Here is a 19,828-nt window from a genome sequence, read left to right on the forward strand (position 1 = left end):
AGAGAGGGGGGGAGTGAGACCTGGCTGCAGCGAGTATTTTTATCAGATCAGTCTTACGTAATTTCCTGACGGGTAAGGTTCCTGTAATGGTGACTTCCAGGAGGTAAAAATGAGCCAGATTTACATTCTAACCGAGTTTAAATCTCTGAAATCTAATGTATATGTCATGAAATGCAGGGGGGTGAGACTTCATTTTTATGTATTTCTCCTTCATCTCAGTGAACGAAGAGCATAGCTTGGCTATCCCATCTTGTTGCAGAGAAAATGGATGTGTCTGGGGCAGATTTAAGGTTTGAAGAGATGGCACAAGGTGGCAAGAGTCAGTGGAGCTATTCTAGCCTAGAGCTAGCAGGGATGCACTTTCATTGGAAATGGGCATGAGCATGGTTTTATTCCTAGAGGATGAGGCTGAATTCCCCATTTCCTCACATTAGGAGAGTTAACTTGACGTAAGTCTTTCATATTAGCTGCCTAATTAAGGCATCCATATAGCCATGATTCAATGCTCCAGGAATTTGCTCAAGATTTTGTCTCTTGGGGGCTCGTCTGCTCATACCTTAAATTTGGACCTATTGAATGTGGGCCTATTGTGGATTGTGGAGGTTTATGCAGGGTAGCTAAGCTGAAAGAGCAGCCAGTCCAGTTTCTTTCTGACATGTTCCCTTCTCTTTCCCTTGAATTGAAGGACGAAAAAAACAAAAAGCGGGAGAAATGTTTTAGTTTAGGGAGATGTTTTAGTAAGTTTGTTTTAACTTATACAAGTTCTGTCTGTTGGCTAACTGCTTGGCCACAGGAGTGCCTGTGCCAGCACCAGGAGACCTTATACCAAGAGAAGGAGCAAAGGGGGAAAGTAGGGCGTGACTCTTTTAAGCCAACAGAGATGCTGATAGTGGCCCAAGTGTAGCTGGGCTACCAGGAAATAAGCTAAATGGGACATTTAGAAGATGTTCCAGGGTAACAGCCCTATCTAGAGAGTTGTAAAATGGCCCATTCATCTCAGTGAATGAATGTGCTTTAGAGGTGAATGGAACTTCTGATACAACTCAGAGTTTGCCTGCCCCACCTCAGCATTTTCAGTATCCCACTTGTGAATTGGAGAGGAGACAAAGTGCTTTGGCACCACATTAACCTGAAAGGCAACCAGGTAATAATGCAGATACTGAGGGGTGGGCAGTGGAGAAGAAGAGCAAAGGTCTCTGTTTTTCATGGCATTAAGGCTTGTTGCTATTGCTTTTCTTTGCTTCATGTTGGATTTGATTTCTAGCCTGCATCCTTTCCATGATGCAAATTATGTTACATTGCCTGGAGCAGTTGCATGGAAACAACTTGGTTTTGACCTGACTCCTGAGAAAGCAGCATATTGTAGATGTATAGTCTAAAATAGCCCCCTTCTACACCCTTTCAATCTTAACATAATGCTCTTACATGTAACCACTTAGCGCCCATCAGTGCCTCAAGTTCCACTTAACTTGCCTGTGAGTGTGCCTAGACTAAATACCAGGTGTCTGATACTCAGTTTAAAGCTGTGATCAGAGCAAAGCCATAGCACAAGCTCAAATAACCCAGGGTGAGTTGAATTTAGTAAATGCTGTTTTTGAAAGGATTTATTTTTTTCCTGAGAAATCCCTTCTCCAGTGACACTTGATTTGGTCCAATGTCAGTACCTCAGCAGATGCTGTCAAAAGAAGGCACCAAAAGAAGGCACCAATTCTGAATGTGTATCATTGCTTAGAGACAAAGGAACATAGAAGAGTAATGCTGAATCATAGCTACAATTTTGCAATGAAGAAAGGTTGTCTTGATGCCACTTTACCTAAGCATCCTATGCATTAAATAATTTTTTATCTGTATAAATGGCAGCAGCATATAGAAGATAAAGAAGATAAAACCATATACTTGACATCTCTTATCACTATTAAAAAATAAACGTGAACAGCAGAAAAAAGGCGATAGCTTTCTGATTGATAACCAAAGAAGCGAGCTGTGCTTTCAAGCTGCAAAGCAGCAAAGAAACAGAGATCCCCACACAAAGTTTGTAATCAGGTAAATCCTGCTGTCTGAAAAATGCAGGTCTGTTTCTGAGAAAAAAATGTATTGCTTAGAAAGTAATTTTTGCTTTACTTTTTCCTATCAGTTCTTGCTTTATGGCTATATCTTAATGTTGATATTGAACAGGGTCCAATTTTGACATTTATTTTGTGATCTGTAACAATTTGCCCTGTTCTACTAAGAATTTAGATAGTCCTTTTCCTCAATATTTTTGTGAACTACTTAAAGTCTACATGATAGCAACAGTGTACTAGTTATGAATTCATACATGATGAAGATTGTTAGGTAGAAACAGTTCTTGCCTGAATAACTGCATTTAGAAACAGATGCATATGGGAAGATCTGATTATTTTAATGACTAAACCAATTTTTTTTTTGAGGCCTACCTAAAAAAAACTAAGTTAAATTTGTATTAAATTAAACTATTTGGATGTATTACAGTGAGTTGGGTAGGATCACAAATTCTTCTCATGCACAGAATGATTTTAGAGCTGTGGGAATGCTAAGCTCATCATTTGGCACAACACATTCTAGACTAAGCTGTAAGGAATGGACAGATCCCTTACACTCCTACCAAGGTCTGCAGTTCTGTATGCATAACAGATATGACTTCAAGGACGTATCTTTGAAACAACTCCTTGCAAAGAGAGAGGAAAAAAAAATAAACCAATGCAGGTCTTAGTATTACAAGCCAAAGAATTTGTGTACTGTGAAACCAGTGTGAATTGTGAAAAGCGGTAGATAAACATAAACTCTAACAATCCTAACTTTGCTCACTGTAAATGGACGAAACATTATGATCTGCTAGGAACCTTTCTCTATCTTAGAATTGTTTTCAAATGGCAGTCAAATACCAGATAAAATATACCTTTGTGGAAACTATTTACCATAAAGTCTCTCATTAAAGTTGAACAAATAACTAAGCCATAGACTAAGAAACAAAGCACCCAATCTAGCAAAACATTTTTGTGTCTGAAGTGGAATATAAGATATAAGTGGAATTTGGGCCTCTGTGTGAAAAATGTAGTGCAAACAGTTTGGCAGCTGCTGAAGCCAAGACTTCACTACTTGACTTAGTGGTGCTTTTGTACATGCCCAGAACTGACCTAGGTTTGGCAGGGGTGTGCAGATCTATGCCTGAACATGCCTGGGATCCAGAAATGAGTTGTTCTATTGCTTGAATCCACTGAAAGGAAGACCTAGGAAATGAATACCCTGCAGACAGGATATAAAGTACTTACACAATCACAAAGTGCAGTAGTGGTCAGTCAGATTTTGCCTTAGGGCTCAGGTTTTGCACTCCTGCAGAGTTTCTGTACTTCAGTACATAAAATAGCTCTGGACGAGCCAGAGTCCTTGGAACTGGGACCAGAACCTCTATCTGCCCCTTTTAGGTGGGCCTCAACCTCTTGTACTTTTCTCCGGGGATCAGTGACTGCAGCTCACAGTGGCAGCCTATCAGGAGGCTGGTGGAGATGCATCCCCACCCTACAGACTGGTGGTCAGACCAGGAGGAGGGTAAATACTGAGAAAGGAGTTGGCTGCTTTTCCCCTCAAGGCCTGCCTAGCCAAAGAGAAATCCCGTTATCCCTTTAACTGTTTGGTTGATTTCACAGGACTGCCTTGATAGGATGGTTACAGACAAGGTGATTTGTTGGGTTGAAGTTTTAAGTGTATGTGTATTCTTTGATCAATTAAACTGACACTTCCTTTCAATGAAGCCTGCTAATTATGGTAGTGGGTAAAGCAAGTGTGTAGGGGAAGACTGTATCTTTTATTAATTTGCTATCACTGCGGAAAGCTGACTGTCAAGAAATATGATGGAAATTCATACTTTGCTTTAATTTAAATGACTAATGGTGAATATATCAAAGGGGAGCAACCAGATACTCATATGAGTGACCCACATTCACAAAGAAGTTACTTCATTTCCTACTGTCTAAGAGTCTCTCTGCATGCTAGTTTGGTAGAAAGTTCAGTAAACCAACCTGTTGTACGGCTGATGGATCACCGTACAGCTGTGATCTGCTGAGGTCTTGCATTTCTTCCTGCTTACAAAGCCTTTCTAGCAGTAACTTTTTGCCTTCGGTTACTGTATGCACTTTCTCTGTTAATAGTCTTTGAACCTGGAATATGGTATTTTCAGAAGCACTTTTCTTGAGTGGAACAGGTGACATTTCTGTGGACAAAAGCAAAGTACGTTGTTAGAGTGCACAAGTCAATGAACTGCTGACTGAAAATCAAGCACACGCTAGATTTCCCTAATGCTGCCTTTCTATTAGGTCTGGTGTTGTGTAATGGGGTCATTGCATAATGGCTGTTAGGAATGAAGTATAACTTTTCCTAAACACTGCTCATGCTGACCTATCTATTAATCTTTAGCTTTGCTTCACTACAGCATTTTTATACTTTCATTTTTTGTCAAATAGATATCTATTTGTTTCGTGTTAGTCCTATTAGTTTGTGATTATGTGCCGAGCAGGTCAAATTCGAAAATGTGCTTAAGATTTGTTTGTGTTCACAGAATGGTTGAGGTTGGACTTCTGGAGATAACCTAGTCCAACTCCCCCACCCAACCACGGTCACCTAGAGAGTGTTGCACAGGACCGTGTCCAGGCAGCTTCTCAGTATCTCCAGGGATGGAGACTCTACTCCTTCTCTTGGCAACCTGTTTTAGTGCCTGTTACTCTTAATAGTAAAGAATCTTTTGCCTTGTGCTCAGTTAGAACTTCATGTGTTTCACTTTGTGCCTGTTGTCTCTTGTCCTATCACTGAGCCCCACTGAAAGGAGTCCCGCACCAACCTCTTTCATATGTCTGTAGTCAAGACATCATTTCATTATTAAAAATGAGAGGAAACCTTCTGAAAGTTGACCTTGTCATCCCTCATTCTTGGACTTTGTGACTTGGGCATGGCAGTTCTGCCAGGAAGAAAAGCAGCTGCTGACCTTTCCTATATCGAGTTGCATACCACGTTTCTGCATACCATGTATTTCCGTTTCTATCTCAGAGATCTTGTAGCATATTGTCTCTTTGGTAGCAACTGTCTTACCCTTTTTTTTTCCCTCTCTCTCTTGTGCTCGTCATTTTTCTTTGCATTTACTGACACGTTTTCCTGATGTTTTCCTCATTTTTAGGGATAAGGATTGAAATAAATTAAAGTTTTCTATCTGGCCTGCATTTTGATCAGGAGCTTTCTTTCAGGGATTGTTGAGAGTGAGAAAAGAATGTTAATTTGGGGACTAATGAAAGAGGATTTTTTAAAAACTATTTCAGTGCTTGAAACTAGTATCAGGCATTCAGTTCTGTGTCAGGGTAGCGGTACTTTAAATTAGGCAGAAGGGGTCTTACCATCATTCCATGTTTTTCTCTTGACACCCAGTGATCCTGTGTTTGACGTAACATCTCCCACTGAACCTTAGAAGAGAAAAGCAAGGTGACTAGATATTTTGCAAAGAGCTTCTAAAAACACAATCAGTCGCAAATCGAAAAGCTTTATACTACAAAAGGAGATGTACTGAGACAGGAACTTAGAGCAGTAAGAATCTTGTGGACAAATTAGGTGTTGGTTTAGCACCCAGAGGCAGGATGGAGGCACAACTTTAAGCAGTTTAATAATTACAGCTTTGTTTGTTGTTTTTGTTTTTCCTAGAGCTTATTGTTTTTCCTGCACCAGCATTTGCAGCACAGACAGGTTACACAGCCCTCTCCTATCATGCTGAAATGTAAAGCAATCAGGTCAGCTTAAGTACTCTTGCAGTTGACAAATTCAATTCATGGAGGGTAGAAATAGTAGCATCTTCGGTTTCCTGAATTGGAAAAAAAATGTGAGGCTTAATAGTCATCTATCACAGTCACATAAATGTCACTGCCCTGTTTTATTTGTCTATTTTTTTCTCTCTCTCTCTCCAGGCTGCACTTTCATCACCTGTGTAACCAGACACTTTGGGTAGCCCCATTTCACCACATCTCACTTAAACTTACACAAAAATTCTCCAAGAATCTCATTGAACGGTTCAAATGTTTTCAGTTTTATTAATTTTCTCACTCTAAATTTCTCCAAAGGCCATTTCTGTTCTGCGAATATTGCCTGCTTGCCCATGCAGATACAGGTTCTTCATTTATTTTTCTTAGTCATTCTGAGCATGTATCTCACCTCTGTAGCACAGGTCAACAGGCAAATTCAACCTTTATTTTAAAATCTATAACTCATTTCTGAAGTTTTCAGTACCTGATAGGAGGCTGGAACTTTCACGCCTCCAGGCTGATGGGCCTAGAGGCTGTCTTCTTAAGATGCAGTCAACTTCATCGTAAAACCTCATTTTTCTCCTGGGATTACCATGATGCTCATTTTCTTTCTGCAGTGCTCGGTATTCGTATTTTAAGTTCTTGTACTTTGTGCGACATTGTTTCCAGTCTCTGTCTATTCCACGTTTCATTAACCTTCTGGCAATTTCCTCAAATATTTCTTTATTTCGTGTGGCTCCTTCAAGCATTTGCTGTATCTTTTCATCTGACCATATGTTTATCAGAGCTTTGACTTCATTATCACTCCAGTGTTTTCCTGCTCCAGTATCATTAACAGTAATAACTTTAAAGTGATTTTGTGCTTCATCCAAGGGAATTTGATTATCTGAAAATAAAAATGAAACAGTTACTGAGTATTGCTGAATACCTAGAGAAAAAAAGTAGCTAATGTTTCAGTAGCGAGTTGGAAGATTAAACTTTGCAATGTGAATACTCATTTGCAGTCACATTTCATTTAAGGATGCCAAATATATAGCAGATTAAATCTCTTGTTTCTTAAAGCCATCTAAAAGTCCAGATCTTTGTCAGGCTAATTTTGTTACTGATTCTAAAATGGATGTATCATTGTGTTGCACACCCAAAAGTAATAGCCTGTAAGCTTTGAAAGTAACAATGTATGTACAATGATAACAAAATGGTTTTCCAATATTGCTTCAAATTAGAAGGAGAAGACAAAATATCATGCAAAGGAAAACGCTACCAGCAATTCAACAGAACAACAAAAAAAATGTTTAGAGCTAGGTAGCTACTAATCATAAAAAAAAAAAAAAAAACTGGAGTATTAATGCAAATATTGCTTATGCCTGGGAATGGAGATATGAAATTAATTCTTAAGTTTAGTGATAAAGTTTGACTGAAGTTAGAAGTAGATAAGAGAGGCTGTGTTTACAGTAGTGATCTGTCTGTTTCAACTCTCGGTATTGTAATTACACCGGGATTTTGTTTCAGGGTAAATGCATGGATCTATATGCTCACCTGTCCCAGCTAGCCGCTTTGCTACTGGTGTACAAGATCTGTCTTCTGAGGTAGTGCTCATAGAATCATCATCTACAGAAACATATGGTTTTAAATATAATTGATTTAGACACATAAATTGCAGGTATTATTCTCATGTTTTGCAGGTAAGGCTTATCTTAAATTCAAAATGTCACAAACAATTAGTCTTTGATGCAACAGATTCTAAACAGGTCTTCTGCCATATGCCTTCCTAAAATCAAATCAATATCTTGTATCTCATAAGCCCTGTGTTTCCTTCTGCCCAAAAGACAGCTGTGGGTGTTGCATGCAGGTTTAAAACGCATGATTAAATACGTAGGTTCATGCGCATTGTTTGGATCTTAAAATTAATTAATTCTATATGTGATTTACTTACTGTATAAGGGGGAAAAAAAAGTGTTCTTTCATAAGCAGGTTACTCTCAAGAAAATTCTTGCATTTCCCTTTAACATTTCTGACTCTCTATATATTTTTAATTATGTCCCATGAATTCATTGCTTTTATTCTCTCAGCTGTGCTGCCTCTCTAATCTTTTTCTGCTCTCATCAATGGCATGTGTGAGCCACTGGCTTCAAGTGATTACTATCCTCAAGTGACTATTACATGACAAGAGCAGGGAATTTGTATAATAAGGGAGTCCATTGATTCACATGACATTTTAATCTGTGTCATTGTGTATCAGCTGTTCTTTGCATTAGTGTGACCTTGCTGTGTCTCTGAACTTTCAGGGTCAAAGTTTTACATTATCCTCAATGCAGCTTGCATTTTCTATGTGTTATTGCTCTTATGGAACTGCTTTAACACTGTCCTTAGTTTATACACTTACAGTTGTCATTCATGATTTATCTTAGATCAACAACAACCTATGTAAACAGTTGTAAAAGCTCTGCTGTTCTCTGAGCACCCCAACTCCAAACAACATAATCATTAAGAAAGAAATTTTGCTGGGATCACAGAAGTGTTGCCTTACAGGAGAGAAATATTCTTATAACAGAAACTTTCAAAGTAGAAGGACAAAGAATTATGGTTCACAGAATCACTAAGATAGTTCCTTTTCTATTGTTTGCAATTAATTTGCGAATATAGATAATATTACCTGTCAAATATATTTTGATCCAGAGTATCGGGCCAATAGATTTCCAAGCAGTCTCATTTCCTCTAATGCATTTTTGATGACCTTTCATGGTTCTTATGCTCATTAGTTCCAGAAGATAATTATCCTTAATATATGCTAACATATTAATCTTTTCCAATGTCTAATTTTTACGTTTTTAATAAAACAAATCTTATCCTGAATACATGATAACTGAATGTATGACTTTTACATACAGTTAAACCTCTGATTTCAGTTTTATGTTTAAAATAATTCAGAATATCTGTTGCCATTGCTGGATAGTGAACAGATTGAAATTAAATGTACTATCCTGTCATTAAACAATTTGAAAAAAAAAAAAAAAGATGAGTCTTAAAATCTGTTTGAGAGAGCTATTTAGCATTTCATTTCATCTTCCCTAGTAGCACTTTACAGAAAAACTGTACTGGTGTCATAGTCAAATGCAGAAGTGTTATCATATCTAGCATAACATGTAATGGAGAAGTATTTTTTTAATAGTAAATAGGAAGGATAGATAAGTGATTGTGCAGTTTTGCACAGTGAAATCAAACAAACACGCTTTATCATAGCCAGATGTAGAACCAGTATGTTGTGTGGGAAGAGGCTATGAATCTTAATAAACATGCAGTTCCCTGTGAAGCAGAATGTGCTGCTATAACTAGGAGAGCGCTGCTGACCTACCTATGTCAATCGTCTCCTTCTTTATTTGTGTAGCTGTCTGGGTGGAATTAGTGAAGTCCTCCTCATCCTCAAGGATTTCTGTGCAAAAAATGTACAGTTCTTGTTAATTAAAAAGGCCTTCGGTTGTGTCGTATCCCCAACTTCAGAAGGCCTGCAGTGAAGAAAACTATTGTTAAAGTTTTTGTATATTAATTCATTAAGACTGTCATCTCTCTTCATTAGTTTGCTTAACAGCCTAATCTAAGGTCTTCAGTTTGAAACTGTAGATTCAAATAAATCTATAATACCATGTAACAGTTGCTTTAATTGAAATAAGTTTATAAATTAAATGTGGAAACCGTTAGAACCATTCTACAAGTTCTGTAGGACACATTTAATAACTGATGACCCTGGCTGCAGCAGAATGGGAAGGATGGGAGTCTCTCAGTGACCTCACTGCGTGCTGACAACACCCCTTATGAAAGTCACCCGGTGACTTGTGTCCGGAGTCAGGGCCCAGGACACGGCTGCTTTCGTTGCTGTTGCACCACGGCGCTCTGCCTGGGTGATTGATCTGCAAGCCTGCCTGCCTGGTAAAGGCCAAGTGCTGGGCTCCTGTCCCCGGAGCATCCGCGTTGCTGCAGCTGCGGAAGGGTTTGGGCCACGCAGGCCGGGCCCGGGCAAGCGCACAGCCCTGGCCCCGCGGCCCTGCTTTCACCTTGGTGGGGAGGAGAGCTCTGCTCCTCTTCCATTGGCTCCCTGGTGTTTAACGGAGAAATCCACCCCTTTGCCCTGGCAGATGATGCAAGTAGGCTGTCAGATCCTCATTTCCAGGTGAGGAAACCGGGGTACAGAGATAAAATGCTGAAGGCCATGCTGTGGAGCAATGGCAGCTGTTTCTGGCTCCCAGCCTGTTCTCGAGCCATTCAAGAATATTGCCCCTAAATGTTGAGCAACCAAGTATGTTCTATGGCCATAACATTGTATTAAAAACTTATGTCATGGTCAGCATCATGCTCTTTATTTTCTGCAAGCCAAGAACAGAGACAGCCTGGTCTGGCCTGGCTCTTTTTCTAATGACCATTCTGAGTGGGCATAAGAAGAGAAAGGCCCAGGCAAACACAGCAAACAATCACCAGTTTCTTCTATGGATAAACCACAGTAGGTTCATCCACCTTGGTTAGTCAAGCTGTAGACTTCTGCCATAAAACAGGCTTATCCTCTACTTTGTATTTGAAGCATTGCTCAGAAAAGCAGTGCTGTGTATGTCTTTTACTCTCAGACTGAAACAAGCTACACTGCCCTTCAACACTGTCATATCACTGTACACTGTTTCCTCTGCTTATGAGGGAAGATTAGGAATTCCCCCTCGTGTGTGTCTTGTGTAGTAAAAACATGGAGCAGAGAAAGCAGGAGGCACTTTCTCTGTGCGTGGCTTGTGTTAACTCTTACACAGCTGGCCAATCTGATGCAGTCTGTTGCGCTGATGTGTGGAACTGGCTGCAGACACAGCTGAGGGCACAGTTGTGACTTAGGGCCTGCAGACTGAGCACAGCCCAGGCTAAGCCAGGAGTAATCAGGACTTATGCTTGGATCCTGAGAGGAGTTTTAAACATTATCCTTTGACTTTATGTCCGTACCTTTAAAAACTCCAAGCACAAGGCAGTAGCTTTTCCAAAGAAACTAACCTTAAGTGCCTGAGCACATACAGATTTAAGATCTTAACTTTAAGCAATCAATTTTTAAAAAGTTCTCGTGCTGGTAGTATCTTGGCAGTATCACAAAATTTTCAATTTTTTTGAAAAAATTTGAATTTTTCCTGAGAAGGATATAAAGCAAAACTTATGGGGCAACAAGAATCTTAAGAAATAATGACAAGTCCTTTGTTTGAAAACAAAGTACTTGCTGTAGTTTTGTTAGTCAAAATGACTAAATTTTGTTTTATTTCCAGATTGATTTACTATATATATCTTTTATCAAGAAAGAGAAAATGGCGGCAACCCGAGGCTGCTTTGCTAAGTGCCTTTTGCCAAAAACTACATGTTTTTTCCGGCTGATACAATGTTCCTGCACCCTCTGCTGGCAGTCACTCGAGGAAGCTACTTCAGTGCAATGGCGTGAGAAAAATTTCAATTGCAGACTACAGAAGCACTTCCAAGGATCTGCTGATCTTTGTTCCTTCTCAGGTGGCCATTCGCTGTCTTTTGAGTGTGAATGCATTTGGGCAGGGGAGAAAAACAACCCAGTGAGACATCAGTAACTAGGTATTTTCCTGAAACTGATGTGTTGTCTTTTAACTGAATATTTTCCTTTATAGTAGAGTATGGCAAACCTGACTGGACTTTTTATAAAGATGGGCAGTTATGACAGCATTACAGTGAGTAATAATTCAGATCCAATTGTAAGATCATGAGAAGTACATGCACTCCTGTGCATTTATGCCTTTCTGCAGTAGCTAGAAACTAGTGTCTGCCCCAGTTAGCTGGTACAAGGTGTGCCCATAACTCTGACTACAGAGTAAATTAACGCTGTGGATCAGTTAGGAAATTACAGTGCTCTGAAACCTCAGTGCAAGGTTAACTGAATTTCTAAAATCTTATTTAAATCAAATTATTTTTTCTTTAAAATTCCCTTAAAAAGTCACAGCTAAGTGTGTCTATATATATATAAAAATTATAACATGCTTGTTGTGAAGCAGTTTTCTATGGAATTTAAGTTGGAAAATGGAGTAGTCTTTAAGAAGTCGCATCCTAAAGGCTACAGATTGTCAGAGATCTATTTAAATCAAAAAAAAAAAAAAGAAATAATATCCTTGTCTGATTGCAAATGAACTTATGAACATCTCTTGAACTACCACTTTTTGACTTTAAATTCCTTCTAACTATCCAGGAAAGGCCATGCACCACATTAGAAAACAGAGGACCTCAATGATATTGTAAAGTGAAAAATACACATATTTTTTCTGCATTATATAATACCTTACTATGTTACCACAAATAACTATTAAACTCTGTTTTTTTTATCACTTTTAATTAAAATTATGTTAGCCTGTATTGTTCACATGGCAACAAGGGTTAGAATTTTGGAAAGCAAAACTGCATCACTTCAAGCTAGAGTGCTGTGTTTTGGCTGGTTTTTTTTTTTCCACAGAAGTTAGGAGTTCAGTAGGATAGGCTGAGACAGAGACACTTGTAAAACACTTGCTATTTCAATTCTTACCCACAAAATCAGATTTCAGTTTAAGTAATTAAACTAAACAAAATTTGCTACTGCAGCATTTGAGAAGGGAAATGGTAATTAATGTAGGCTTATCGATATTCAGTATCCACAACATACCTTAAAGGAATGTTGAAGCAGTAAAAGTAACTATGCTAAACTTCACTGGAAATAGTTAACATTTTTTAATTAACTTGTTTAGAAGATCCAGAAAGTTACAGTATTGCAGAGCTGTAAGGAGTTCAAAACTTTTTGCGAACAGCATAATAGCACCATCAAATCTGTGTTTTATTTCAGTGTCTTACTATTCTCCATATATGTATAGTAATTTTGCTTATTTCCAGAAAAATGTAATACAATGCATTTTACAGGCTGTCTTTACTGGCATTTATGATTTCTTATATATTTCCTTTGTCTCAAAATGAGGTTCCTATAGGAAATTCACTCTTTATGACAACCTATTTTTTTCCTAATTAATGTCTCAAGTCTCCATGCTGATCTAGTAAAGGATAGTTATATATTTCTTTGTTATGAAATTTAAATTAATGAATTACATTTTCTGATCTTGAATGGCAAGGCAAGAATACTGTTGTTCAGTATACCTCCAATTACTTCTAATGATCAATCATATCTTTACTTACTTGTCATAGCTGTTTCTTTTGTTATATGCAGAGCTGCCAGATTCTCTGGAGTAGTATTTACAGTAACATCATCTGTCAGAAGATTTTTAATTTGACATTAAAATGTTTCACGTTCACAATATACTATTTTAAATTCTGTAACACTATACCTTAATACCTTATTTATGAGCGTATTCTGCCTCATGCTACTATAGGAGATCATGAGGTAACCTTTGCTGCGAAGAGTCAAGCCTGTCAGCCTTCCAGAAAGACCTTCATATATGTCCGTGGCTGAGTGTTAAACTCCCATTTCCCCTGAATGCTGAGTTTTCAGATGCAAACCATAATGCTCCTTTGTTAGGAACATACGAGTTTCATATTCAGTGGTCAGCATAAAAGCATAAAATAGGTGTTAGTCAGCATAAAATAGATAGTGATACTCTTAACTGAAATTTTGATCCCCTGACATTAAATATTGATCAAGTTATATTGTGAAAAAGAGAATACCCCATTAATTTATGCACAGGATACTCTACAATTCTAAAGGTTGGCAAGGCATGGTTTAAGTAAATGCAATCATACATGTCATTCAACTTGCTTAGACCAATAGTTTCTTCTTCCTTATATCCTGGACCTTCAATCTTAAAAAAAAAAAAAAAAAAAAAAAAATCTTACTAGCCTGTTTTTGTCAAATTTTGCTGAGCTCACCGTAAGTGTATACATATATGCTTATATTTATTAAATGTATGTAATCACTATGATGTGATGTCCTGCTTAAAAGGTTCATAGGCCTCTGCATTTTCTATCTGTCATTGCAGAGTGGACCTATTTCTGAAATCCATTTTAGCTTACTAAATTTGGGGGTTTGTACAAAGTAGAAGACTTTCTCATTTACCTGAGTCAGAAACTTTCTTTATATCTGCAACCCGTAGGTCTTCTGACACATTACTAACAGAGTCCTCTTCAGCGGGGTCTCCAGGCATTTCTGTGTAAATAACGCTGTGTTAATTAGCGTACCACATGAGAGTGCTATATGAGCACTGCACAAGCACGTGGCTGTGTCACACCACAGGATCCATCTAGCCTAGGGTCCTCTTCCTTCCAGCAGTCAGTAGGAGATGCCCATGTCTAGAAACAGGGCAGCTGCAGAGTGAAGCTGCGCTCTGCTCCACTGCCTGTGACTGAGGTGTTTGGAGAGCCTGGGTACTCATCTCTGTGGTATGGTTTTCTCACCCACTTCCTCTATTCACTTACTAACTGTTAGTGTTAATAATTGGCCACTATAATATCATCTACAGAATTCTACAGCATAGAATTCTTCCTGTCTAATAGACTACTTTAATTTTGTTCTTAAACAACAGGCCTATTTCTGGTTGCATATACCAATAAATACCAATAAAATGTTTAAAGTCCTGTGTGGTGTAGGTACATCGGTCTACTCTAACTCTGCAAGTTATCCATTAATAACCACAGAAAAGATAAATGCAAGTTCCACCAGCATTCTTTGTGCTCTTCTTTCTACTATTTTCACATATATGTCACTGATATGGGAGTCTTACTTCAAAGGCCAGTAGAGCTGGACTACTTTAGGCTGTAAGAGAAAGGGAGTTTAAAATGTTACTATATAACTAATACTTACAACTACAGACTACTTTGGTTCATTATCTTCATTTTTTCAGTCACATAGTCTGACCATCTCTGTGACCCACTTTTTATTTAAGCTGGAAACAATCTCTTCTGTGATGAATTTATTTTGGACCTCTTTATCTTGTGACCTACATTTTGATCTCTTTTTTTCCTCTTGCAAGTATACTCTGTTTCTCAGTTCTGTTTTTTAAAAAAATGTCTAGGGGAACTATTCAATGTCAGGGATTACTTTATGATGTAAATAAATTACTGGTAAAACAAGTAACTTCCCATTCAGTGTTTTTCTTCCCCAGCAAATTGTTTAATCTAGCTGACTAACATTCTGGGGGTTATTTTAAGGTCTATAGTGCTGGAAAGCTAAAAATTGTATATTATATGGGTAGCTGAAGTACTTACCTATGCAGTCCTTTTCTGATTTTGCTTCAGTCCATTCTGGAGGCCTCCCACTTTCATCATTATCTGATTTACTTCCTTGTTCCATGGTGCTGTGCCCCAGAATAGCATCCAGTTCATTAAAAAATTTCATAGTTTTACTTGTACTCCCTGAGTCTTGGGCATTTTTTACACTCTTGTATTCGTGTTTCAGATTTTTATATTTTGTCCTGCACTGCTTCCAGTCCCTGTCAATTCCAAACTTTTGCAGTCTGGCAGCAACCTGTTCAAATATTCTTTTATTTCTCACTGTCCCCTCCAGTTGTTGCTGGATACTTTTGTCTGACCATATGCGTATCAGAGCTCTGACTTCATTAACAGTCCAGTGTTTTCCTCCTTCATTTGCTACTGTTGGAATAAAAGTCGGTGTTTTGGAAGCCTCTATTGCTGGCGCTGGATTACCTGCATCGTGTGGGGTGGGGGAAAGACACACATACAGGTTACCTGCATTAGGTAGTTGGGGTGGGGAAAGGACAAAGAGAATGAGAGTGGAGTATTCTGTTTCTTAATGTCTTTTCTCTCCAAAGGAGGATAGAAGAAAAGTAACATTAAGGGTATTTGTCAGCATTTTGTTAGGACATTATTTTTTCTTCTCTTGAAAATTATGTTAAGATTAAACATGCATTTCATTAACTGGAGTGGAATATTTCTTTCTTTTGTTTCCAAATACATTTAACTTTTACTTGAAACACTCTTGAGAAAACTGATTAACTATTTTGTTACTGATAGATTAGTCTGGAGAAGACTCACGTGGATGATGCAAAGTGCTGCATTAACACAGGAATAAATTGGGCCCTCGGTCACTGACAGTAGTATAAAAGCTTCTGCATTTATGTTTTTACACACATGCATAACTTTAAACTAGGCAAGGACCTGAAGAATCTACTCCTTAATTCTAAGAACACCCCTTTCGTGGGGAGTTGAAGTAGGCAGATTTTCGTCTTGTCACACAAGAATGTGTGCAATATTGAACCCAGTCATCCTGGTACATAGCCTCTCCCTTATTCAGTTCAGGTCAATATAAAAATTAATCTTTAAATAATCAAACATTGTTTTTTGAGTAAAAAGTAACATTTGAGCAATTTACTCTGCAGAACTAGCAACTTTTTTTTTCTTTTTTTTTCTCCTCTTTTTTTTAAACTGTTTTCCTTGTTTATAATAATGAAATTTCTTAAAGACTTAATTCTTATTGTCAAATTACTTGGGAAAGCTCCTTCTGCATTTTCTAAATCTATGCAAAAACATTTTTTTTTCTCCAAACAATTCCAGTGCTTTATCAGAGAGAGCAGACATAAAAGTGCAGGGTAACTAACACGGGCTTTTTTTTGCAGTCATAATGGAGGTGACAAATGCCTCTGCAACTGTCTTGTCCTAAAGGATAAGTCAGGCTGTGCAGGTTGGATACTTTAGAGTATGGCAAAAATATTTGACCATTGTTTGTACGTACAGCTTCTGTGCAGCATAGTCATGTATTATAACTTATCTGGATTATTATAACCTATCTGGGACAAACTTGTCCTAAAAGTGGTCATTCTTTGCAAGTCTCCACAATTCATCCTATTTGTGGGGGGAAAAAAAAACACACAAACAAACATATATTAAAATATATCATTTTTTCTCCTTTTAGTCCTGCCTTAATCTGAACTCTGCAGAAGACAGCTCACTAATAGGATGTTGGGGAGAGTAATTTTCCGGTGATATATCAGTTATGCTTTCTACATTTCTTCCTGAAGGAGTGAAAGAAAATCCTTGGTTCACATATGAATGCACCCGTAGGAGTTGCCATGGCTGACAGCTGCCAACATGAAATAAGCGTCATGTAGTTTCTATTCTTTCCAAAGTGGTTTATTCTTAACTATCGGAGGGCACCATGGAGAACAGAAATGAAGCCTAAGAAAAGAACACAGAAAGTGCTCCACCAGCTCCGCATTTCTCCATCAAAGCCAGAGAGGGAGTATGGGATAATTTAGGGGGATAAAGTTTTTTTAACTGTTAGGACAAGTATTTCTCATTAATACGTTCACTGGCAACTGAATTCACTTCCCATTGTGGATATTGGTTTGTACAGATTCCAGTGAGGCAGTGGATTGCTCAGTTGTTCTACTATATGCAGAATAAGTAGAGCAGAGTGAAAAATGTTTGCTCAGTTTGTTCCTTATTTCCTCTATTGAAAAAAAAAAGGGGGGGGGAGAGGGGAATTAAAAGTATTTTAGCCACCTTGAAACAAAGTGGTTATGGTCACTGAAATTGAGTTTATGTTTCAGATGTAGTTTAGTTCTAATTAGTTCTAAAGTATTTCTAAAAGCATTTGAGAGAGGATATGTGCAGTATTTTTTGTCTGAAAGATGTCTTAATACTGTATTTTGGTATTTTTCTAACCTTTGTCAAAAGGGAAAGGAAATGTTGAGAAATCTGCTGAAATTAACCCAAAATATTATGCAGCATAGATATAAGGGGCTTGGCAGATTTTTCACTGGTGTTTGAAATAGTGCCTGAGATTTGAAAACAGAGAGGCACTAGGAAAGACTGCAGTGTCAGTGCATGCTTGAGAGCCCCTGCAGTTGGAAGTTATTTTGTTGGCTTTGTGTAAAACAATATTCTCAGAATTAGAGGGTTTTTTAGTAGGCCAAATGAATCTTGGCAGTGTGTTGCAAAAGCACTGATGAGTATCGTGGATTTAGGCATATTTGTGTAAATTTAGATTCAGTTATTTACTGCAGGAAAATGTATTTGGTCAGTGTGGTTAGTACAATTAAAATATATCAGGGGATGTGTTTTGAGCGTGAAAGGTAGTCAGTCATGTAGTAGTTCTGTTACATACAGTGGTCAGTATCTAGTGATGTGTTATACTGCTGAGACCTAAAATTGAGAAGGGGATGGTGCACAAACGTGACCATTTTAAAGAGCTGTTGATCAGAAACTGAATGATGGCATATTCATACTAGCAGAAATGGCTGGGACATGTTGCTTTTTAGTTTTTGTTCTTTCTGAGTGCATCATCATACTATACCTAGTTGAACTGGTCTGACATGGGACATAAAGAGTAGTGGATCTCCTGGAGCATCCTCCTCATCTTCTAAAGAAACTGATATTTCACCTGGGAAGGAAAGAGTTTTTAGATGAAAAACAGGTATGGACTAAATTAGAATCAGAATCATAGAATGCTTAAGGTTGGAAGGGACCTCTAGAGATCATCTAGTCCAACCCCCCTGCACACGCAGGGTCACCTAGAGCACGTGGCACAGGACTGCGTCCAAGCAGGTTTTGAAGATCTCCAGAGAAGGAGACTCCACAACCTCTCTGGGCAGCCTGTTCCAGTGCTCTGTCACCCTCACTGTTAAGAAATTTTTCCTTAAGTTCCTGTGGAACTTTTGATGCTTCAGTTTCTGGCCATTCCCTCTAGTTCTGTCAGTGGCCACCACTGAAAAGAGGCCAGCACCATCCTCCTCACTGCCTCCCTTGAGGTACTTATAGACACTGATTAGATCCCCTCTCAGCCTTCTCTTCTCCAGGCTGAACAGGCCCAGCTCCCTCAGCCTCTCCTCATAGGGCAGACGTTCCAGGCCCCTGATCATCCTTGTGGCCCTGCACTGGACTGAAAACATCCATACACGATGAGATTGTTAACTCTGTAAATTCCAAAATTATTTTGTATTTCAAAGCAGTTATAAGGGGATGGAAGTTATAAAATACAAAATAAAATATTTCAATTCTTACTTCTGATGCCTGTTGATGGTGTTTGTAATTTTAAAATTCTTGTAGAAACTGACTTCATTCTAGTTGACTCATCTGTGCTTCACTGACTTTCAGAATTTGTGGACTGTGCATTAAAAGTATAGTTTGAAAACCGGAAATGTGAAGTACAAGATGTACAAACAGAAGTGGAGTTTGCACACAGATTCAGATTACTTTGCACATGGATTTGAATTTATATTATTTATAGAGCACTTTTTTTTCCAAGAAGCATATCACAAGAAGTATATGAAGAAAACAACATTCTGCAAAGAGTCTGGAAATTATGAAATTCATTAATGGTCCAAGGAAAGTGGGAAAATATTTTGGCCAGAGAACAGATGTATTTTTAATGGCCTCAATTCAGCTCTAGCTTTACAAAGTATAGCGTTCCTTCATTTGATTAAAAAACAATACTCTAGCAACTGCAACATTAGCTTGGAAAGCAGCAGATGTAAGTCAGTTCTGAATCAAGTTAATTTTCACAAATGACAGACTGTTTTAAATGCTACTTCAGTAATTTACTATATTCAACATACTGTGTTGACAGAACGTTTTAAATGATGGTTCACTGTATGTTGAGTGAATTACTACCAGCTCCAACCGGGAAGGTCACAAATCAGAGGCAGAATCAGAACTGTATTGTAGTCCATAACAATGACATTATTAGTGAGTTATGTGCAATGTGGTACTTCCGAGCTAGGTGAAATTGGAAACTAAATTTAGGTTTATTTGAAAACTGTACTCTAAATCCTCCTAACTTTCAGCAAGACTGAATGAGTCCTAGATACAGCGTCCTGATCCCAGCTCCCAGCTGTCTGCCGTGTTTCTCCGGCAGAGGCAGCTACCCCCTGCAGCCGGGTGGGCCAAGGAAAAGCGTGCTCGTGCCTCCACTGCTCTAGTGCCAGGACCAGCATCTGGTCTGCTCAAGAATGTCTGGTCTGCAGACAAAACTATGGAAAAGGAGGAACACATTATTTTTTAGAATGCCACTGAATGTACCTGGGCACAGGGCTGAGCAAGTTTGTTTGTTTGTTTTAAAGTTCTGATAAATG

General features: G+C 38.3%; 2 protein-coding genes across 3 annotated transcripts in view; one reads left to right on the forward strand and one right to left on the reverse strand.

The window, feature by feature from the left end:
* Window positions 1-19,828, reverse strand: part of PAICS (phosphoribosylaminoimidazole carboxylase and phosphoribosylaminoimidazolesuccinocarboxamide synthase) — a 36,176-nt gene that overhangs the window by 12,302 nt on the left and 4,046 nt on the right. The window contains exons 2-10 of one of the 2 annotated variants that reach the window (XM_088524686.1): window positions 18,052-18,138; window positions 15,006-15,443; window positions 13,858-13,947; window positions 12,984-13,055; window positions 9,148-9,225; window positions 7,332-7,403; window positions 6,280-6,681; window positions 5,400-5,465; window positions 4,038-4,228 (exon numbers count right to left, since the gene is read on the reverse strand). In XM_088524686.1, coding sequence (XP_088380812.1) covers window positions 4,038-4,228; window positions 5,400-5,465; window positions 6,280-6,681; window positions 7,332-7,403; window positions 9,148-9,225; window positions 12,984-13,055; window positions 13,858-13,947; window positions 15,006-15,443; window positions 18,052-18,138 — 1,496 coding nt within the window. The remainder of the gene's footprint in view (window positions 1-4,037; window positions 4,229-5,399; window positions 5,466-6,279; window positions 6,682-7,331; window positions 7,404-9,147; window positions 9,226-12,983; window positions 13,056-13,857; window positions 13,948-15,005; window positions 15,444-18,051; window positions 18,139-19,828) is intronic. The other variant, XM_088524687.1, reaches the window with a different exon arrangement.
* PPAT (phosphoribosyl pyrophosphate amidotransferase) overlaps window positions 1-19,828 on the forward strand; it is a 40,574-nt gene that overhangs the window by 3,938 nt on the left and 16,808 nt on the right. The window lies entirely within an intron of this gene.

Source organism: Tinamus guttatus, unplaced genomic scaffold (assembly GCF_059628265.1).
Source record: "Tinamus guttatus ecotype Peru unplaced genomic scaffold, ASM5962826v1 Tinamus_guttatus_pri_ptg000213l, whole genome shotgun sequence".
NCBI lineage: Eukaryota > Metazoa > Chordata > Aves > Tinamiformes > Tinamidae > Tinamus > Tinamus guttatus.